The sequence below is a fragment of the Urocitellus parryii genome, chromosome 1, assembly GCF_045843805.1.
Source record: "Urocitellus parryii isolate mUroPar1 chromosome 1, mUroPar1.hap1, whole genome shotgun sequence".
NCBI classification, from domain to species: domain Eukaryota; kingdom Metazoa; phylum Chordata; class Mammalia; order Rodentia; family Sciuridae; genus Urocitellus; species Urocitellus parryii.
In genome coordinates this window covers 197,172,594-197,197,014 of record NC_135531.1, presented here as the reverse complement: position 1 = coordinate 197,197,014, position 24,421 = coordinate 197,172,594, and the positions used below count along the sequence as shown (strand labels likewise).

Below are 24,421 nucleotides of genomic sequence, written 5' to 3'. Positions count from 1 at the left end.
GAAAATAAGGTAGTTTTAATGTGGAATTACATAAAAGTCTTTGTGAAAATTTTTATATTTTATCTATTGGCACTCTTTTATTTGAAAAATACATTTGTATTTTTGCCAAGAGCTCTCAACAGGTCTAATTTATAATAAGTGTCTACAAAAGTTGTGAGAGTTTATGAAAATCTTGATGGCAGCAGACAGACCTTCTTCAACTTATCAGTGGTACCCAGGACTGTGCTTGAATGTTACCTGGAGCTCAATTCAATATAAGTTATATTGTGCCCCTTAGCAGCATCTCCTTTTTTCTTCCATGGCCTATAATTATAATGTTAATTTTATATTAACATGAATTTTGTTAGCTTACTTAGCATGGAAGTGAGACTCACTAAATACAGAAATCAGAGTCCTATTGGGAAAAAAAAATCAGAGTCCTATTTTCCAGCAATTGATATTTATAACTTGATACTCATGAATAATATATATATGTGTATATATATATATATATATATATATATATATATATATATTCTATTTCCTATCATTTTCCCCAAAATTTCAACTAATAAGAACCATCAAAAGAGAGCATTATATGAAATAAGAAGTATTGAACAGAGAAAGAAAGGAAATATGTTTATGTTGGAACCTTCTGCATGCTAAACACTACTATATTTCATTTAATTTAGTTGAACCTATTCTTTCTGGGCATTCCTTTACTAATTTTGTTGATGAAGAAGCTGGGACTCTGAAATGTATAAACTTTTTTGGAAGAAATCTGTTCATTAAACACAGAGTGAAAATTTAAACCCAGGTCAGGCTATGTCTTTTATATGTGTCATCTTATACCAAGTCTTAAAATAATACATGCCTGATGTACACAGTTTCTGACAAATTGGATGTCCAATAAATATTTATTGAATAAAATTATAAATGAATATTTATCTTTGAAGTTTTTACTACTTATACATACACTACCACCTTTGTTCAAAGAGTATTCTAAATTGCAATATCAAAGACATCAAAGTAATCAGAATCAGCATACTATTGTATTTTTAAAACAGGAAAAATCAAATTATAAAAGCATTAATATTAAGGAACTAGAGACAGTTAACAAGGCTGGAATAAAAATTATGCAATTAGGGATCCAGAGAGAAAAGAAAGCAACCACTAAGAAACAAAATCAGGAAGATTTTATTTACTATTCAATGATTAGGAATACCAGAGAGCAGATTTTGGAATTTCAGAGAAAACTCCAAAGCACAACGCCATAGGTCAACCTTCCCACTTAGGCGGCAAATACCTGACGAGAGTAATCTTCCTGAAATTACCGAATTCCGGGTCTTCTATGACTTTTCTACTCATTGTTGGCTTCTTGCTCCATTTCTGTATAGTTCTATATACTTCTGTTTGCTTTTCTATAGAGTTTTATATTCCAATGTGAGCATATTATGAATATAAAGCTTTGATCTTTGTCTAGCATATAGGTTATATTGATGTAAGTTATTTTTGTCAAGCTATTTGCTTTTCTAATACTACATAAATATTGGTTGAGGGTGAAAATCCAGATATAGTGATATGGGTCAGGTTCTTAAAAAATAAGTGAATTATATCAAATAGTCTTAGATTTTTTTTTGTCTCTACTCTCAAATTGCTTCCAATTTAATGTTTTATTTAAAACAACTTCAGTAGTATACCTTATGGTAAATAAGATCATCTTTCACAAAGCGTTTCATATAGTCTTCATAAATAATTTATCTGAAGCCAATACTCTAACCAGTATTTATTACTGATTATACTCAGATGAGCGCACACAAGTGTGCGTGCGCGCACACACACACACACGCATACACACAAATTGTTACTGAATAGAACTGTCTTTGAAAATTTATTCATATCTATTGATGAAAAGAGAGGAAGAAAGGAAAAGCAAGAGTGAAGAAGGAAGAAAGGAATTGAGGGAGAGCAAGAAGAAGGAAACCAAGTTTAAAGATCTTTAGAGCATCTTTATTTGCAGAGTTACCACAGTGTGTTCAAATATGAAAAAGGCCATGAGTGAGTTATACTCATTTTCAGTTAGCAGTCTCCAAGCTCTTTACATGTAAGTGCTATCATCTCTATTTACATATGTAGGAAAAATGATGAATAATGCAAATGCATCAATTAACCTTTCACAGTCATTTAGCACATTAGAGCTCTACCTATAGTGACTTCAGCAGTCCAAATACACTAGTGGAAACTCAAGAGTGCACTGTTGTTATTGCTCTCATTTGTTTACCAGACACAGAAAATGTTCTATGTACTGTAGTGATACTATAGTGACAACTGACTCATTCTCCCAGAGCTCTTATTCTCTAATTGGAAAAGAAAGGCAAGACGCCTAAATACTGTTCTTGATATTTATAAATGAGAGTTAAATTCAGTATTTTAGAACTATAAGAATGTGTGGCTTTTTAAGTCCATAACACTGTATAGGAGGAGAGGGAAATATTGAGAGGAAATGGAGCACAGCACATTTCCATAAATTAAGAGACCTGGAGTTCTAAATCAAACCCTGTAATTACTTACCTATATGATCCTAGGAAAGCACTGTATCTCTTGAGGTCTCTATTATAATTTAGTAATTTTACTATCTTCAGAGGATAAAAAGAGTTCATCATGGTAGTTTACAGGTCAACATTAGCCCAATTTATTTTTATGTAGTACAGTTGAGAATTACATTTTGAACTGGATTTTTAAATTGATATTATCACTTGAAGTAAATTTTTTTTAATCATTTCTAAATTCTGGCTCATTACTCCAAAAATATTCAGTATCAAGTTAATAGGAAAATAGGTTGGAGCCCTTCAACTTCCATTCTAAGCATAAAAAACAAAACAAAACAAAACAAAAAACCCCAAACCCCCAACAAACTGTTCTTATTTCAGAGGTGAGTATCTGTTTCAGCAGGCACTCTCCCTATCCCACCCCATCTCTCTTCCTCCTCATGAGCCTTTTCTTTTGCACTTATATAGCAATGGAAAGCATAGGTAAACTGGGCATGGTGGCTTACTCCTAGCAATTTGAGAGGCTGAGGCAGTAGTGTCAGGTGTTCAAAGCCAGCTTCAGCAACTTAACAAGATACTGTCTCTAAATAAAATATAAAAAAAGACTGGGGATGTGGCTCTGTGATTAAGTGCCTCTGAATTCAACCCCAGTACTGCTCCCCCTTTCCCCCCAAAAAAAACCTAATCCATGCCCTGACTATATAAATCCATTAACTTTAATAGCCACAACTGGATTTTTGTGTCACAATCTTAAAAAAACAGAATCTGATTGACTTAGTCCATCCAATAGATTGGGTGTTATAGGGCTAGGTCCACCATTGCTCTAGCAAGCAAGGAGAGGAAGCAGAGGTGGGAAGGACTTCTGTGGAATGGAAACTGGACTGTAAGAGCTAAATACATGCTAGAAGGAAGGCCCTTTTCTGTTGTCTTGAGAAAAAAACATTAATGAACCAGGCAGATATTCCAGACTGAATTTTCTAATCATAGTGTTCTATATTTCACAATGAATGCCAACGTCAGAGACTACTGACTAGGTTCAGGATGAGTAATACATTTTAGTTGGAATATCCTGGTCACCAACCAATTGGAATTTAGACCCCAACATTTTAATGTAGCTTAGTAGATCTTTAGCTGATATTGATTCTGCTGTACAATTTTCATTTTTGTTTTATAAATATTTGGAAACACATTTAACTGTGAAATTGAACTTGAAAAGGTGATCAAATCCTGTTATGCACACTATTAAGGAAGTCTAATTTTTATATTTTATCTCATGGAATTTTTCTTTTATTCTTTTTCTTTTTATGACCAGTTAACTGGCAAATAAAAATTGAATATATTTTTAATTGTGTTTTTCCTTTTATGTGTTATGAAATATAGACTTTGTTCTTTTACCAGTGATTTCTTGATTATGAGGAAAAAGTATAAATTGGAAATAGTTGTTGAGAATATTACAGATGTATATTTTTGGACTTCTGAAGTTTTCTGAGTGTATTGATCAAAATCAACAATTATCCAAATAAATTTTACTTAAATTTATAGTAATTCCGGCTTCTCTTTTAAATTAATTTTATAGACAACAATTACTTAATAAACTTATTGTCAGTAGAACATTTGACTTCTCTTTTTCTTGTAGTGACAGTAAGTGTCCACTTACCATTTACATTAAACATGCATGTTTATGCCATTACAATTACAATTTTGAATTGCAAATGTTATAAAAATGCAATCAAATAAGCTTAAGCAAAATGGGAATGTTATTGGCACAAATTACTAACAAAACAAAATCAGAAGTGCTGACTTTGGCATGACTGGATTTGATGATTCTAAATAGGCCCCCAACTTCTGTCTTTCTCATTTGATTTTGGCTTTTTTAGATAATAACTAATGAGAGCTTCAAAAGTTTCAGCCTAAAATCATTCCAATTCAGGTCCAATGGTTTTGAAAAATTAACTCCTTAAAGTTTTCACTCAAATCTAAAACCTCATTCAGATTATAGTTTTAACCAAATGAAGTAGATTGACTGGAAGGAGGGTGTTCACCTAAATAGGTTTTGAGGCCCTGTACCAGAGTTCTACCCCCAAAATAGCTAGGATTATATAAAATATGTATCTAGTTCTTAGAAATATATAATATGTATATATGCAGTGGGGTCTGGCTACTTACATTGAATTCTGTAGTGCAGGCAGTCAGGAAGGGCAGGTTGGAACTCTGGAGCAAATGTGGATGCTTTAGTACACAAATACAATTTATCTCACCTTAGGGGAACCACAGTATCCAGTTCTTTCAACTAATTATATCAGGGTCACACAGGTATTGAAAATACTCTTTTCCTAAAAGTTATTGACTATAGATGTTAATTTCATATATAAAATATTTTCACAGTAATAACCAGATTAGTTTTGAATAACTGGAGACTCCATCTTGCTACATTCACATGTAAAGCTTATTTCATAGGCTCTAACATTGATGGGGAGGGCAGTCATGAAGATGGAGCAGCAAACAACCTGAGACTCTCTAGGAAGAATTTTTAATACAAATATGATTCAAACAATCTGTTTTCCTACAATTAAAAACATATTGACTTACATGTTATGAATTACAAAACTTAGGACAATGTTGCCATTATTCAGTAGCCTATTGTTTTCAATTCTCTATGATACTAACAAAGCTTGTTGGAAGAGAGGGGAGCTAACAATAAACAATCTGCAGAACTACCCTTCCAAGCTACCTCTAAGTATTCATAAATTCTGAAGTTCATTTGTTTTCAATGGTCTTACTTTTGCTTCTTTCTAGGGATGTAGGCCAGATGCTTTAGAATTCCCTGTTGTATTCCCAGAAATTACAGCCCAGTTTTCCAGGAAGAAATTAAATATGGAGAGAAAGAAGAGCTGGTTTTCAGCAGTTTGCCATTAGTAGTAATGTCACAATGAATAATTTAGTGCACGTGTTATTTCTTATTTGTAAGGATGGATCAAGATAAATTTCTAAAACAAGGATTACTGGTTTAAAGGGTAAACAAATATTCAGTCTTGTTAGATACTCTCAAAATTCCCACCATGTTCATTATAAGACTTAAATGGTTTTTGTAAACTCACCGAGTGACCATTTTTCACGGTAAGATTTAAGAATCGCTATTTTATAGCATGGACATCTGTCTACCTTTTTGAGTATTAATCCCATTTCCAGAAAAATACACCTGTAGAAATGCATGTTTGCTGGCATACCTGTCAAACTAACCCTACAAAATTGATTGTTGATGGAATCCCTGAAGCTCACACTGGTCAAGAAACCCCTAGCCTGGAAGTATCTGATAGTTATCAGAATACATGTTTTGCCAACTAAGTAAGGTTTTTTTCTTTTCACCTTTACAAGCTTTATTTGGCCACTTTAGTCTTATATACATTTAACTTAAGCTTGACACTGTCTTTGGGCTCATAACTTAATCAGGAAAATTGGACAAAACCATTATTAAAAAGTTGTTGCTGTATAGAATATTTGCCTTTATATGTTTTTAAAAGTATATCTGCATTTCATAGCTGGGACAGTGAACATTGAACAACAACAAACAATTCTGATCTTTTTCCTGTGTGATTTTCATCTATTTAATCACATGACTTTATTATCACTGAAATATTATTGCACATTGTATTCCAACAGCATAATGAGATGTAAACACAAGTATAAACAATAAATAATATTAAAGTCAGCTGTGTTGTAGTTAAAGTCTCATCTTTTCTCGCACTGTTTTCTTTCATTTAGAAAGAATTTAAAATAGACATAGATGGTTCAGCTAACTGGTAATTAGCATAACCATGAGCCAGGTTTGTACAGCAGTCCACAACTTCATGAATACTTTCCTCTGTTGCTTCTGAGATAGCCATCTGTGTTATTTCAGTTCAGAAATATGCCTATATAAACCAACAGGACTCCCTTAAGTGTGGAAATGAGGTTATGCACCTCTGCATATCTCTAAGAACAACTTCTGACTTCCAATATATTACATCAAATATTTTACTGTTCCACATGATCCAAGTATATTTAGCATGAGTTTTTGAGTACTGGCATCCTGCAGATAGACCTCTGAAGGAGTCCTAAGATAGCACTGCCTTTGGTTATGAAAAGTAATATGCCCAAATTCTATACTTCATTCTTTTTAGGAAATGGAATGGCACCCTGAGATCAGGTTTTTTTAGGAAATGGAATGGCACCCTGAGATCAGGTTTTAAAGAAAAACCCAAAGGTAGGATAAATTAAAGAATACATTTTAGGGGCTAGGTGTACATTTCAGTGTAGAGCACTGGCCTTGCTTGTGTGAGATCCTGGGTTCCATCCTCAGCACTATAAAGTAAAACAAAATAAATTTCATTAATGAAAATTAATATTATATTAAAATGGTGCTTTCTATTCATTCTCATATATATTCAATTAATTATCAAATCCTGTTAATGTGGACCCCAAAATATCTCCATCTCTCCTTCCATTTACTACCAAGTTGCAATTTGCCTATCTAATTGTTCAACATTTCCAGTCTAGCCACCTCACTGGGGACAGTATTGTAGCTTAAAATTTAGGTCAATTACATAAATATCCTATTTTGAAATAAACAAAGGTTTTTGCTAGATTCCAGAATTAGATAGTCTAAATCTCTTGGGAATACATTCAAGTGCATTTTATAAACTGGAATCTGCAGGTAATTTGAAGTAAATATTGAAGAAATGTCATTAAAAGTGAAAGTTTACCTGACACAATAGGACCAAACTCTAATTATGACCTATTTCACTACTTCTGCAAATAATTTAAAAGGAAGTATATGTGCAAAAAAATGGTAATGCTAACAAAATAAGCAAACCAATAATTTTTTAACTAATGACTTGTTTCTGAAGTAGAATCCCAGTAAGCTATGCTTGTTAATGTGGAAAATGTTTTTTTTCCCCTGTGTTAGAATGGCCTCATTCACTTTTCTCTCTTAAATCTAATTTCAATCCCAGCCTTAGATCTTATTATTTCAATATGAAGAAATCTGTCCAGAGGTCACCCCAAACCTGATGAATATATGAGTATCTAACCATCTGTATCTGTGATTGTAGGTAGATAGATACATATAGCCTCTCTTCCTTTGGAGGTTATAGTCTATTTAATAGACACCTTGTATACATATTATTGTTTGTGGATGTCTGTTTATTTTTGCAATAAAATATAGAGTGGTACTATTAAAATTAGAATATAATAAGATTATGTAAGTAAAACCTAATTACTATTTGAAAAATAGGAAAGATTTCTCACAGGAATTGATGTTTAAATTGAAAAATAAAGCCAAATTTGAAATAGAATTGCAGAATTTTTTTCAAACTGTGAGACAGAATCTATGAAGTACGCAAAGGAAGAAACTGCTCGGATTATAACCAATAAAAAAAAAATAAAAGAGCTAAATCAGAAAAAAAAAAGGAATGGAAAAATGACTAAGGTATTAGAAATATAGAAGGAAATCATTAGCTAGCCAAAGGTTAAGAAATGGAAACAGATGTCATTAAATGGTGATTCAGAGAACAAACTATTCTCATCATGATTGGCAATGTTAAGTATATGAGAACTTATTCCAATTGCCTTCAGCAGCTATAAAAGGTTTTATAGTATATAATCCACTTTTTATTTGAATAAAATGTCTACTTTGAGAAGAATAATGTAAGATATATAGGTGAAGTATGTGTTAGTTTTCTGTTACTATAACGAAATATCTTGTATAATCATGTTGTAATGAAGAAAGTTTTATTTTGACTCTATAACTTCAAATAATACTATGTTCCAGAGACCAAGCTTTTAATACATGAGCCTTCTCAAAAACGTAGTATGGTATAAGTGTCCATGTAATATATGATGGAGACTTGGTTTAGGAAAGAGAAGTAGACATGGAGATAAATATATATATATATATATATATATATATATATATATATATATATATATATATATATTTATCTGAAACATATCTGGGAGATTTAGTTGACAGGATATAGTAATGAATTGGACACAAAAAATAAAGGAGAATTCATGAAGAATTGATGCCTAATTTCTGCAATGAGTCATTGTATATAAGGAGGTAATAATTGCCCAAATAAAGAAAATTTAGCAGGAATAGTGATAAAGCAAACAAGTAAAGTCATCTTTTGTGAACTATAAAGTTTACATGTGAATAGAATGTGGAAAGAAAGGTCTGTGAATGGAAGGTAGTTTGAGGTTGAGAGGAATTTTTGTTTGTTTTGTTTTAAGATGATAAATAGGAAAGAGAATTCATATATTGAATGTGAGTTTTATAAGAAAATTAGAAATTGAAGATATAGAAAAAAAAGGGAGTAATTGATGAAGCCAGGCCTTTCAGAAGGAGATGAGACAACTGTATATTTTTGCTTTATTTAATAATAATAAAATTTAAAAAAAAGAAGATAAGATGCTTCCTTATTAACAAGAGGGAAAGAAAAAAAAATTGATCCACTTTCCTAGTAAGGATTTCCTCAAAAGTGTTCAGGGGAATCTGAAGTTTGAGTAATACATTAAATTTAAAGGAGAAGAACAAAGAACAAAGAACAGCATTTTTTAAAAAATGCTGCTCATTATTAATATTCTTCTTCATGTGTTTTTATGTCAGACTGAGGAAAAAATTGCAGATGTTTTCAGTTTATGTTAAATTATATTTCTTTGTAAGTGACCTTGTGCCAAACCGGAGTTAAATGAAAATTACATGTAAAATTTATGATACCTTAATTTAGAGTTAACATTTCAGTATAAACTGTTTCCCAAAACTAGCTCCCCCACTTGTGTACATAGACTCCAACATTTCTCCCCTCATCTTTCCTCTGCCTGCACCTTTCTTATTTGAGCACAGTTGCCCAACAGGTAAGTGCCACACCTTTTGGTCCAAATTATTAAGAGAAAAATTCCTAATGACACGGCAAAGCCTAGATTTGAATTCTCTTGTCCTAATTATCTATGAAGAAGGAGAGGAATAATATAATACTATTGCATATAGGGCTGCCACTTTCAGGAGGACAACTTAAGGATGTTGAAAGGGTCTGCCACATCTCTGCCACATATCTAATACAAACATTTTTGGAAAAATCATTACTAGAAATGTTCTCAGAATATAAAGTAGGCAGCTGAGAGTGGGCATCTATATGTCCAGTTCAATTTCTGTGTTTAATGTATAAACTGAAAACCAAGCACAAGAGAGATTTTTACAAACAACAAAAACAAAAACCTCAAAGAAGTAATGATCAATAAATAACTGTCTTGAATGTTCTTAACTAGACAGAGAATATAGTTTAATTGTTTATCATTCACATGCCTTAAGTAGCAGGAGCTAATAGAATTTGAATTTAAACTTCTATGTGAAAGATTTATTACCCTTTCAGATTTGCAATTGCATTTTAGAATTGCAATGCTAAATATTAATATTTTACTTTAAATCTGAATATACTTTAATTAGACTATATAATGTATAAAAGTGCTTTCTTTTTCAAATTTGTATAATGGAAGACAGATATAAAGTTATATTGCTATTGATGTTACTTGAATAACACTAAATTATTATAAAACTAGGAATACAAAATGAAGTTTTCTATGGAAATTATGTATCATTTCCTTGGAATGGAAAGAAATGCAATTATCAGCATTAATACATGAGTAATAAACCCGGATGGTTTCCTCAGCCTCAGTTAAATACACACACACACACACACACATACACACACACACACACACATATTATATATGTATATATATATATATATATATATATAATGTAAAATACGTATAAAATATCTGGTAATAAATAACCCACTGTTTTTTTGGTTCACTTCCTTATCAATTAGGCTCCATTTCATATCTTCCTTTTTACAATATATTTAAAATATCTTCTAATGTAACCTCATTTGAAAATATTTTTATATATTCTAATTTTTAAAAAGTTGAAATGAATTATAATTTATATCATTTTGGAACTGTTTTTGAAATTTTCCAAATTCAATCAGTAAATTACAAGAGATAAGATGGTGACACAAAACCAGGGCTAACTGTGCTAAGAGTTTAAAGACATGGACAGGACTCTGATGTATTTAAATTATCTATGTCCTTTTGAATACGATATAGAAATGTAATTTAAAATGAATATCACTAGAAAAAGTAATTCTTATCTTCATGAGCTAAAAACGATGTGCTACAAGATGTCAATATGTGTAACAATTATTGCTTTGGTTTACAGTACAAGGATGATTGAAACCATAACTCTGTATGCACAGTGCTCTATCACTGTCTGTGAGTGTTCCCTTTATGACTTTTGATTTATATCAGGCAAGTTTACCAACAATACTCAAAAGTTTCCTACTGTTCTCTACTATATAAAATATATGGTATCTATAGTTAAACAGAGCTGCTCAGACAATCGATGAAGATGTCATATTAAAATTTCCTATATGTGATGAGATAATGAATTCAAAATGATAAATTTTAGTTTACTTCAGAATCTATGAGTAATTGAAATGTTGAAAGAAGTGTTACTATAATATATGAGTTAATAATTGCACATTTTAGAAATAGAGACAATAGTTAGCACGTTGTTTTATTTTAACTTTAATTTTTGTGTTACTGAGAAAAGAAGTGTCAAAAAATCAATGTAGAAAAAAGAGAATAGCAATCACAGTTTATCATTTTTTTTAATAAGTGAAAAATATTTGATACCAGAGGGAAGAAGAGTGGGAGAAGAAATGTGTAATTGCAGTTCTATGGGAATGGTACATAGGCCTGGTCTCCTCCAACAAGGGAGAGGGCTACACAGGGGGCCCTGCTTTAACCAGGGACTGCACAGCACATGGGTACTATAGGTGGATATTCTGTAAAGAAGACTGAGGGTCCTGGAAGTTGAGACAGTTGAGCGTTCAGGAAATACTGAAAAAGATGGAATCAGTGGGTTCCTAAGCCACCATCTATATTCTCTCATGGGATTCCTCGTTGTTTATTAGCCCTAGGGACAGTAACAATATAGGTAAGAATGATTGCATTTCAGCTCAAAGAACAAAACATGATCTAATTATGAGAAAAATATGGCAAACACCAAATTGAGATGTTCTTCAAAATAACTCATATCTACCCTTTAGAAATGTTAACATCAAGTACCACAAAGAAAGACTGATACACACTCCAGAACAAAGGAGTCTAGAGAGAAAAGACTATTAAATGTAATGTGTGATGCTGGGTTACACTGTGAACAACAAATTACTATAAAGACATTATTGGTCAATAGGCAAAACTTAAATTAGGACTGTATTATATATGCACATGTGTATGTGTATAGTATATGTATATATATACATGTGTATACACATCTACATGTGTATATTATACATATAATTAACTATATAGTGTATAATATAGTTAATTATAATAGATGTACTATAGTTATACAAGAGAATGCCCTTGTCCTTAGGGAGGCATGCTGAAATATTTAGCTTTAAAGCAACATGATGTTTACAGTTTACTATTAGATAGTATAGAGAGTACATAGAATAGGTGATGGGACAAAATATGAACTGGTGGGTAAACATGAAAACTACAGACATTTACTTTAGTATTCTTACAACTTTTCTGAAAGTTTGAAATTCTTACAAAATAAATGAGTAAAAAGTGGTGTGACATTCATGTTATGGCTCTAGTAATGGCAAATCATGGATTTTGTGTCTCTTTAATCTGCAAAATAAAAATAATCTGCTACATTTGCTTTTCAGTCATTTGGCTAAGATCAAGTGTAGTATCTGTTCTTATGAGATAAGATAAGATAAATGTACTGGGTGCCATAGGAAATTATAATAATCAATAGGGTAATGAGATTAATAAAACACTATTTGCTTTTTTCTAAGATTTGGCCAAGTATTTTATAGGTAAGTGAGGAATAATTTTTCAATTCATAACACTCTATCTTCTCTTGTATTTGCCAGTTGTAATACAGTTATGCTTCTTAAAAATAAAAATTTAAAGAAAGATTGAACACAAATGAAAACAAAGAAACATGTACATCATGTGCCTATAGTTCTACAGTTTCTTGTGGTAATTTTATGGCTATGATGGTATTATCCTTGAGAACCCTCCTATTTCTTGCATTTCATTTAAAAGTGAACAGAGTTCATCATAGTCTGGTTTCTGAAGCCCAGGAAGGTTCAATTTAGTCCAAATAACAACTTTAACTCTTCTCTGGGCACTGGTATTCTCCTATGTACTGGGAGTAAAATATAAACACTTTATTTTTCTAACTCAGTGACATCTCACCTATGCTTGCACTAAAACAGTAAAATTTGGTCAATTACATATATATATGTAATTTTTCATATTTGGCTAAAACTTACCCAGAGTTACTATTACAAGTTTTATTATGACCTAGAACACATATGAGAATCACTTGCATCATTCCTGAATGATCACTGAAAAATTTGTAGGAAGAAGAATTTACCATTCATCATGAAGTAGTCCCACTTTCCTTTGATAACTATACTTCTCAAAAAAAGTACTAAAAGTTACTAGTCCTTGAATAAACACTAAATTCACTGATATCTTCTTAACAAATGTTCCTTTTTACTTTGTAAAATGATTGACTTAACTAGGCGGTTTAATCCTTCATCCTAAAATTTTTCTCTTTTGGACCTTTATGAAAGTCTATTTTCTCTAACCTCTGATCTCCTCTAACCTCTGATCTCCTTTGATCCTATTTCTCTAATAGCAGGCCTCCAGGTTTCTTGTCTTGGCACTCTTCCCTTTGTTTCTTTTGGGATTATATCCAGTAAAGTCATCCGAAAATGACTTCAAAAAAGTCTTTTTTATCTCCAGATTCATTTTTTCCTCTTAAACACTACATAGACAGTTGCTATTGCCTGCCATATATCACCCTCTATACATAGTCTGTATATATCACACAATCCATAGTGTGCCAGAGCCTCTCACTCCTGTGCCCATCAAACTACATACATACCAGCTTCTCTTCACCTTTGTGAAATAGACTGACAAGAAAAGAGAATTACAGAAAGGGAGGCATTGTATCCTGAGGCGAGAAAGTGAGCTTCATGTAGCAGAAATAGTGGGCACTATCTAACATGTGAGAGAAGTACTCTTTACAGAAACCTGGGCATGGGTATGAACAAACTGCTTTATAGGTAAAGAAAGTAGACATGTAGAATGGAAGGAAAGAAAGAGAAAGACAGACAGACACACACACACACACACACACACACACACACACACACACAGAAACAGAGACAGAGACAAGACCAAGCAATCTTAAACTTTTACTTTGACAATAAACCAGGCAGGTATCATATTTATTTTTATTTACTCTTCACTAGAATAAAAAGCTCTTCATGTGAAAGAACTGTCACTTGAAAAATCATGTTGAATCTATTGTGATAAATGTATCTCTCAAGAACATTTGGGAGAAATGCATACTCATAACAATGCCTGGCCTACAGTATCACAGAGCAGTATGCATTAATGTTTAAAAATTAGTCAAAGTCTCCAAGAACAGAAAGAGCTAAATCAAAATTAAAGTGTAAAACATGATTTTTAGCTGGACAGGTGACCCATACTGTTATTTCAAGAATGTTGAGTAAAGTAACTAAAAACTAATTCTTCAAACTTGTAACATCTAATATTCTGTACTCTAGGTGATCTTACTTTTGCTCCATCATTATATATGGGATTATTCTTGAGATTGTATTTAAGTCAAAACAAGATGGTCTTTGATTTACAAATGTAATTTAGTCTTCTGAGTAGTAACGTTGTTAAATATTGTCAGATTAATTGAAATTGATTTGTATTTACTAAACATAGTGAATACTAACATAATATTAGACCCTAAAGTATTTGGGGGTACATTTAAGCCTTTCACAGAAACTGTTAGCTCTGCATGGAGGGATTCATTATCTCAGAGGTCAGCATTCCTTTTTTAGCATTTTCTTCAAAATATATTATGAAAATTGAGGAGAAATGACCTTCATTTCCTTTATGAGATTTTATGATTTGGGAATATTTGAGAGAATTTAGGATAGGTTTGGGGGAGGGTGATATTTATGTTTAATTTCCAATGCTACAAACAGCACATTTGCTTTTCCATCTGCTTAATTCCATTCCAGGTTTGCTATTCTCTACTACTCATAGCATCATTGAGCTCCACATAATAGCTTTTATAGGAAACAAACATTACCAGGCAATTTGAAAAGCAGGTTGAAGATAAAGCCTGATTGCTCACGTGCCCTGGCCTGGTGACTTGGCTCACTTCTGAAGCTCACACCGAATGTGGTGAATGTGCCTCAGCTCTGTGAGGCTTAAAGAAACATTTCTCCTAATACAAAAATAAACCCACCACAGTCATTCATTCTGAGGAAATTTTACAGTTGTTGGTTAACCTGCTCCCTTATGCCCTGCAATATTCATTAGCAGATTCCTCTGTTTATGAGTGATATTATATGGAAATGGTTATGGGAAGCTAACAGATGTAACCACTGAAATAAATTAGAAAGAAAAGTTCTGTTTTTTACAGATGGCTCCATCAAATATGCTTTTTTCTCTCCTCCACTTTAACATTTAGTTTTCTTTCAACAGAAAACTTTTCTTTACGGACTACGGGAATGTCGCCAAAGTGGAGCGATGTGACATGGATGGGATGAACAGAACCAGGATAATTGATTCAAAGACAGAGCAGCCAGCTGCACTGGCACTAGACCTAGTCAACAAATTGGTTTACTGGGTAGATCTATACTTGGACTATGTGGGAGTAGTGGACTATCAAGGAAAAAATAGACATACCATTGTTCAAGGGAGACAAGTAAGTACCAGGCTTCTACAAAACACAGTTAAGGTTATGAAATGAATGGCATAATACTATAAAAAGGCATGAAGTGTCCAAGGTTTTAATTTATTATGAAGTCAAAGTATAAAGGGGGGGTCATAAAATAGTGGTGTATTTCCTGAATGGGAGAGTGTTCTTTTCACAGTGTTATTGTGATATTTCCATGATACTGAAGTTGCTACTTACTCCTTGTCCCCTGAACTAAAAACAAACAAAACAACAAATTACAGAGATAAAAATGCTGTACTAGTGAGAAAGAAAAGTAATGGAACAGGACAGATATTATGACCTACTTACTAAAAACTAATTTAAGTAGTTTAAGGAACTGAACTATCTTCTGTCCCATGTGGCATTGAAGATATTTTAACAAAAGCAAATGCCTACTCACCAGAATGCACTTATTATTTTAATAGGTTTGATTAAATTTTGCCTTCTGACTCATTCAATACCTAATTCAATGATGATTCTGTGAAAATTTCTGAGATCAAGTTTTTCCTCACATCTATTAGTTTCTCCTGCTGAATCCTAAGATTTTGTAAATAACACTCAGTTAACACCTATAGGAGATCTACAAGTAGAAGTAGGCCTTATCACTAGGGAACTTTTTTTCAAATTTGGTTGGATTGAAATGAGTGCACAAATTTCATATGAGATCCTTAGATTTTGGAGCTGATACTTGTGAATTCCATTATTTTCTTTTGCAATGCAAGAGAGTTATCTTGCTAAATATCTCTTTACTTTCTAAACAAGTTTTAAAATGAAATCCCTTGTTTCCTTGACAGGTTAAAAATGCATTAATCTGAATGGTTACAAATAATAAAATGTTAAATGTTAATAAAATATTAAAAGCAAGTCCAGTTATTTCTCTCTCACCTTCAACCATCTTAAAAAGCTTGAATTATATTTGGAGGTAGTGACCTTTACTATGTCCTTTAGAGGAACTCATCATTAAGATGACTATAATAGACCTGTTTAAAAATGTATTTGCCATTAAAAAAAATTAAACCTTAAATGAAAAATAAGTATTTCAAATGACTTTCCACATGATTGCTTTAATTTGTTTAATGTCTGATGTTTTTAATTATCCTTTATTTCCCCATTTTATTACTTGTGTTTTTCTGGTTCCCTAAACATATGCTAAGTCTGCCACTAAGTAATTCAGTAAGGATATATTTTGTGAAGTATTTGAACTATCTATTGCTGAAGTTTATCTACCAACTCATTCTCCTCCCACTAATACAGGGGTATTTAGCAGAGTAGAAAGCGTGTACTTATTTATGGGAGATATCCTTCTGGAGGAAGGTGTGGAGATGGAGTTTTTATTATGTAGACATATTTTCCACCTTGACCAATGGTCTACTGAGTAGCTATGCTCTCTGCCTAGGATACCAATTGTCAGTTTTGCAGAGATCACTGTGAGTATATCCCAAGCAAACTCCTAGGATGATAACCTCATACTTTGAGCTAAACATGCATGAGATTAATGACAAAGCCACCAGTTCAGCTGGCCTTCAATTATTACAAAAAATGTCTTACCCAAGTCACATCAGATCACAGGTATACTTGGTGGAAAGTGACATTAGAAACATTCATTTCCAAAAAAAAAAAAAGAAAGAAAGAAAGAAAGAAAAGAAACACTAAATAGTGTTTGAAATGAATTGTATGCAACCAATTGTATGCAACCAGAATTGTATGCAACCAATTCTGATAACTTCAACATCTTAAGGATAAACAGATTTAATGGCACCGATATTCATTCATTCATTAAAACAGAAAGTGCTCGAGGAATCCGAATCTATCAAAACTGACAATTGGTATCCTAGGCAGAAACATACACACACAGGTACTGTGGAGTAAAATATGCATGTAAAAGGATTATTTGCTTTTAGCATGGAACAATTCTCCATGTTAATTCTTATATTTCATTTCTAAACTAAACATGAAGATATAAAATATGACCCTAGAACAACATGTCATCCAGTCTTTCTTTAGTTTCATCTCATATGAAAGCACCAGAAATAGAGATAATGAGCCATGTACGAAAGAAAGATAACACATCAAATGTTTTACTTACACTATAGAATTGGCAAGATTTCCTGATTAAGATTGAAAATTTTGTAATGTTGTTCTATAAGTATTCTTACAATGAACCACATGTAATTTCTCATATGCTCTTAACTACAAATCTGCTTATATTAAAAAAAGTTTCTGTATATTGTCTAAAAATAGTGACAAAAAATTCACATCAGAATCACTAAAGAAAATCAGTTTACAACTGCATCAAGCCCGGGACCAGAACCATTTTAAATTAAGTATAATATAAGAATATTAGTAGGCTATGTGCCTACCATGTGCATTTTTAACCAGAAAATAAATGCACACGTCTTTCCTTCTACATAACTGGACGTTTTCCATGATTTTAAGATGTTCATGCCTCTCATAAATCCTCAAACCTCCACCAAACAATTAGTAATTACTAATTTATTTGTGTGGGTAGAAACAAACAGCATGATTCTCAAAGCAAACAGTTAATTTGCTATTATAGATAGGTTTTTAAAATAATTCAATTTATTAATAAAATATTGATGGTTTATTTACAATTATTGCAAATATGTGATTTCTGAATATATTATTTTCCATGCTGGAGCAAGAATTAGTCTAAACATAATTCATTTAAAAAACAAAGGATTTTGAACTTATAAAACAAAACTTCAGTGATGCTTTCTCATTAGTCCTTTCACAGGCATGACTATGCTTTTGCAGGAAGTAGATAGATAGATAGATAGATAGATAGATAGATACACACACAGATACATAGATAGAGTTATAGATACATAGACATATCAGTGTCATAACTTGTTATTAAAAATGCTTGAAAGTGTGGATCTCATTGGCCTTTGAAAAGTCACAATGAAACATGTTTTCTTAATGAAACATGAATAAAGTTCTCTCCCATACATGTGGAATTACTTTATCCACCTTAACATATGTATTCTTCTCCAGAGGGGAAAAATTAAATTAGTGCATGTTGAATTCTTTGAGAGAAGAAAAATAACATTCTTTTGACTCTGATACCATGGACATTTTCTACAGTATAAATCACAATCCATTTTTCTTTCAAGTTGAAAGCAGCATAATTAAAAATCATAGTTATTTTTTCACCCTCTTTATAGGTCAGACATCTTTATGGAATAACTGTGTTTGAAGACTATTTGTATGCAACCAATTCTGATAACTTCAACATCTTAAGGATAAACAGATTTAATGGCACCGATATTCATTCATTCATTAAAACAGAAAGTGCTCGAGGAATCCGAATTTATCAAAAAAGAACTCAACCAACAGGTAAGTTGCAGGACTTCTTCATAACCTTCATAATGGAGGGGGAAGCGGGAAGTGAATTGGGACATAGTCCTTGTGCCTGTGTGGTGTTAAAGTGGTGAGTCATAAATTCTGGTTTGACAGCAGAAATGTGCATGTCGGCTTGATAAAATGGAATAGAGCTCCTTTCACAAGTCTAAATGACAAATTGTTCAGTTTCTAGTGAATCGCTTCTACAACCATAGAATTGAAATGATGGCTGGATTTAGACTCAGGAAGGAGCTTTCAATTGTGATGTATGTAGAGACAATGCAGATGCTTTCTTTTTCATTTTCTTGTATTATTATGGGGAAATAAATCAGGTGACATCCTTGCAACGTTTTTTCAGTGTTCTTTGTATTCATTGATTGGTCTCCTGATTTCTCATCCCAGTAGTTCATTAACATATGTTCATTAAAAATATATATCTTTTTAATTTTAAGGTTGCAATGATTCTAGTGTTTCTCAAAAACACAAACCCTTTATTTTTTATGTCATGTTAATTGTGCTCTTTAGCAATCCAACTTAGGCTCAGTCACATATAGAATAAGAGAACATAAAAAAAATCACTTCTAATTTCCATCCTCTTTCTGTGCTTCAAATGAAAAATAATCTAGAATTATCTAAATGTTAACATATATACAATTGAGGAAGTGAGTTGAATAACTATGTTTACAGCAGTTGCAATTTTGAATTTTGCGGATAACCTAATAAGAATTTGATATTAGGGTTTATTCATTCATTAGTTACTCATGGATCATCTATTGTGTGCCATAAAATATTCTGTGTATACTGAGAATACATCAGTGAATAAGACATAGAAAACATTTTTGCCTTCATAAGGTTTGCATCCTATTATAGCAGATATAATAACTAGGTAAATTATATATTATAGTGGGAGTGAGTGCCATAGAGAAAATACAGTAGAAAAGAAAAGTAAAGAATGGTACAGAGGTGGGGATGGAGGAGTTTGCCATTTTATATTGAATAGTCAGAGGAAATCTCTTTGAATGCATGGCATTGAATGAATACTTGAAGTAATAGAAAGAGAGATGCATGAGGATAACTGTAGCCAGAGCACTTTAGAGAGAGAGATGGACAAGCACAAATTCCAGAACTGAGCATGTCTCCATAGTTGAAGGAACAGCAGGAAGACCTATGTGGCTGACGCAGAATGAATGAGAGAAAGAGAAGTAGAAAACGAGGTTGCAGAAATGGAAGACAATAACAAGTAAGACCCTGTAGCCCAGTGTAAAAACTTTGGCTTATCCAGAAAGCATTGCTCTCTGACATTTTGGAAGAATCACAATAAATACTGTATTGACAAAAGGCTGTGGGAAGAGCTTGGTGGAAATTTAGAGAGTACTAGGGATTGTATGAAGAGAGTATAGTTGTACAGTAGTGAGAAGTAGTGAAATTCAGGAGGCAGAGTCAATAGAATTTCCTGGTGGATTGGATGCAGGATATAAATCAAAAACAATTCAAAGATGATGACAATGGCTTGGCCAGAACAAGTGGAACTGAATTATTTTTGAGATTGGAGGAACTAAGTATGGATCAAACTTGAGGCAAAGATTAAGTTCAGTTTTCAAGGGTTATTTCAGGTGTCTATTACAAATCCAAGTGGAGATATCAAAGAGGTATTTGAATATACAAGACCATATTTTCAGTTTCAGTGATTAAGTCCAGGGTGGATACATCCATTTACAAGCCACTGGCATATAGTTGATTTTTAAAATCATGTCAATGGGTGAACACCAAGGAAGCAAATATAGATGAAGAAGAAAATAGTTCCAAATAGTGGATACTGGGGTGCTTCAACAATAAGTCAAGAAGAATAGGAGAACCAAAAGAGGAGACAGAGAAGAAGTTTGTCAAGTTCAATTGACCTTTAGTGTTGGCAACACAAATCTTATGGGAATCTGAACAGAGCAGTTTTGTTGGTGAAGTGAATATTTCATTAAAATTGAAAGAGAGAGGAAGGAAAGGAATTGTAGAAAATGATCATAAGTAATTTTGAGATGTATGGCCGAAGCAGGGAAATACAGAATTAGTTGGAGGATTTCCTATGGTAATTTCAATTAAAGAAAGATTTTTTTCTTTTCTTCTTCTTCTTTTTTTTTTCTTTTAATAACAGTGCACTTTCCTTTTCATGGGCATGATCCAATGGAGAAAGAAAAAAGTGATGATTAAAGTAAGAACAGAATTGTTGATTATATGAGAAGAGATGTTAGGCTGGAAAAGTAAATGCAATACTCTTGGCAGAGAAAAGTAGTTCAAATTGCATTTCACTCATCTCTTTTCAGTTAGAGAATGAAAGATTTTTTTCAAGGACAGTATCTAGAGTTTGTCTAATCTTCCCAGGCTCGCCCTCCCAACCCTACTTTGAATCAGACTCCTTATACCAGAGAAAACATTAAACATTTGGTTTTTGGGGACTAGCTAACTTCACTTAGCATTATATTCTCCAACTCCATCCCTGCAAATGCATGATTTTATCCTCTTTTATTTCTGAGTAATATTCCATTGTATATATACACCACATTTTCTTTATTGATTCATCTACTGAAGAGCATGTAGGTTGCTCCAACAGTTTAGCTACTGTGAATTGTGCTGCTATAAACATTGATGTGGCTTTGTCCCTGTAGTATGCTGTTTTTAAGTCCTTTGGATATAGACCGAGAAGAGGGATAGCTGGGTTAATAGGTGGTTTCATTCCCAGTTTTCCAAGGAATCTCCATACAGCTTTCTATATTGGCTATACCAATTTGCAGTCCCTGAATCCAAAACCAGGTAAAGACATATCAAGGAAAGAAAACTTCAGACCAATATCTCTAATGAACAAAGACGCAAAAGTTCTCAATAAAATTCTGACAAATCGAATACAAAACATATCAGAAAAATAGCACACCACTATCAAGTGGGGTTCATCCTAGGGATGCCCAGTTGGTTAAACATACAGAAATCAATAAATGTAATTTATCTGATCAATAGACTTAAAGATAAAGAACCATATCATCTCAATAGATGCAGAAAAAGCAATTGACAAAATACAGCACCTTTCATGTTCAATACACTAGAAAAACTAGGAACATTAGGAACATATCTCAACATTGTAAAAGTTATCTATGCTAATCCCCAGGAAAACATCATTCTAAATGGATAAAAATTGAAATCATAGTGGTTGTATTATTAAATGAAAATTGCTAGAGGAAAGGGACTAGGGGGAGGGCGGAAGCTTGGGAAAGGAAAGTGCTTGAAAGTGATATTGTCTAAGTTATATTGCTATATTCTGTGCATGAATGAATGTATAACAGCAAATCCCTCTATTATGGACAACTATAATGCACCAATAAAAATATGGGGGAAAAAAGAAAGCTATTGTGATAGTTATTACAATCTCAACTCTGTTGATCTAAAATAAATACGATCACAATGACACTTAAAGTCCTATCGAAATTATTCCTGCTTGTCCTTTTCTCTTTGGCCCATCTTTCTTTCTCTGACCTTGTCCATATGCTACTTTTTCATTTTTTTCTTCCCTAATGCTAAACACTCATGGGACATTATTTTACTCCTCAATTTCCTCTTGAAAACTCAGTGTCCAATATTGACAATTATAGTTACACACACATACACACAAACACACACACACACACACACACTCACTTCATTTTGTACTAAGGTTTTCAAAATACCAATAGACTCACAATTAAAACAGAAAAAAATGACCTCATCAATTATCAACAGAGTACACAGGATAACTGAATCACATTTTTTCTAGTTCATTTCTTCTGCTCACATATGGATTGTTGCAGAGGAATTCCTTTCTTTGTTTCATTACCAAGGCTGAGAGTATTTTCATGTTATTATTAATATTAGTTTTTATTTAGTGGTTGGACTTTAAATGAGTACAATAAGTAGGTAATAAAGACATGTTGGCTTTATTTTGCTTACATATGAACAACTTAAATTGATACAAACACATATTTTATTTTTCTCAGAATTGCTTTAGAAAACATAGCCTCAGGAGAATTTTGGATATTCCCTTTCTCTTCTTCCATGAGATTTCAATGTTTGCCATTTGATTACAGTACTAAAGAGTTGGATATATGGAATTTTGTTAATATTCCCTGTTCTTGCACTGTTCAAGTTGTGACATACTGATGTTCATAATTATCTTGTCTTTGGAGAATTTCCCGTGTGTTGTTTTTTTTTTTTTATTTGTTGTAGTCAGAAGCCACGCATGTGAAGTGGATCCATATGGAATGCCAGGGGGATGCTCACACATCTGTCTGCTCCACAGCAGTTACAAAACACGGACCTGTCGCTGCAGGACTGGCTTCAACTTGGGGAGTGATGGCAGGTCATGCAAAAGTATGTTTTAAAAATCAAACATTTTGCCAGCAGCTACCACTTCAGAATAGAGGGGTTTTTTTTGTTGTTGTTTTTTACTACTAATTAGCAGCATTCATATCATGAATAACATGAGTTTTAATCAGGTGAAATTTTCCTGCAAAGACATGCTAACAATTTTTTCTCACCATAAGTAGTTTTATGACTATGTGAATTGAAATTTAATCTGACTGTAGAATCACTAAACTTAGTGGCCTTAGGGAATTGTTCTTTAAGGAAGAATTTTAGGAAGATTTTTTTTTTTTAATTCCCTAATGAATGTTTTTGGGTCAATGGGCTATACTCATTCATTGACCAGAATTTCTCTTATCAAAACTAAGATAATGCTCTAACAGTAGATGTGTTGTTTGGTCCAACAGATATCAACATATAACAAAGCTTTATCTCACAGGGGAGTGGAATTTACTTCAAAATTTAACTTCACATAACAAAAACAGTACTAATTAAATATTAATACCTTCAAAATTTTTATCAAATTGGGCAGTTATGTACACCTGTAATCCTACCTACTTAGAAGGTTAAGGAATGAAGATTTCAAGTTGGAGGCCAACCTGGACAAATTAGTAGGACCTAGGACTGAGTTTTAAATTGCCCCTGTATTCAATCCCCACTCCAAAGAAAAAGAAAGTAAAAAAAAATGTCAAAAATTTTTCCAAGATATATATTGGTTAGTTATATTTTTCTTAGGCTGAATGTGGTCATGTCTAAAATCCCAGTGACTCTGGAGACTAAGGCAGGAGGATCACATGTTTTAGTGCAGCCTCACTAACAGCTTAGTGAGTAATTATTTCCAAAAAAGAACAAACAAATAAATAAAAGGTCTAGGGATATAGCTCACTGGTAAAGCACCCCTGGTTTCAATCCCCAGTTATGAGAAAAAGAATCTTTTTTTCAGATATGAAATATGACAGAGTCATTTAAGTATTTAAATAAAGTAGTCAAGATTTTAAACATGATTTTTTGAAACAATATTTGCACACAAGGTTTTATTTGCAGTCTTAATAATTAGGTATTGTAGAATGACAGTCATAGAAATTGTGTCCACGTAAAAACTGCTGGCTTTTAAATGTCCCTAAAATGCCAGTATTTTTTTTTCAAAGTTTTGTTGAATGCTTTTTATAGTATCCAGTTCAACTCATCCTTTGTCAATAGAGAAATATTTTTTTCTGTTTTTTTTTTGGGGGGTGGGGGAGGTACCAGGGATTGAACTGAGGGGCACTTGACCACTGAGCCA

General features: G+C 32.6%; 1 protein-coding gene and 1 pseudogene across 1 annotated transcript in view; both read left to right on the top strand.

Moving 5' to 3' along the window:
• Window positions 1-24,421, top strand: part of Lrp1b (LDL receptor related protein 1B) — a 1,492,917-nt gene that overhangs the window by 669,285 nt on the left and 799,211 nt on the right. Inside the window, exons 8-10 of the mRNA XM_077794359.1 lie at window positions 15,165-15,387; window positions 18,585-18,756; window positions 23,005-23,148. Of these exons, the coding sequence (XP_077650485.1) occupies window positions 15,165-15,387; window positions 18,585-18,756; window positions 23,005-23,148 (539 nt within the window). The remainder of the gene's footprint in view (window positions 1-15,164; window positions 15,388-18,584; window positions 18,757-23,004; window positions 23,149-24,421) is intronic.
• On the top strand, window positions 12,293-12,394 carry LOC113183411 (U2 spliceosomal RNA; annotated as a pseudogene).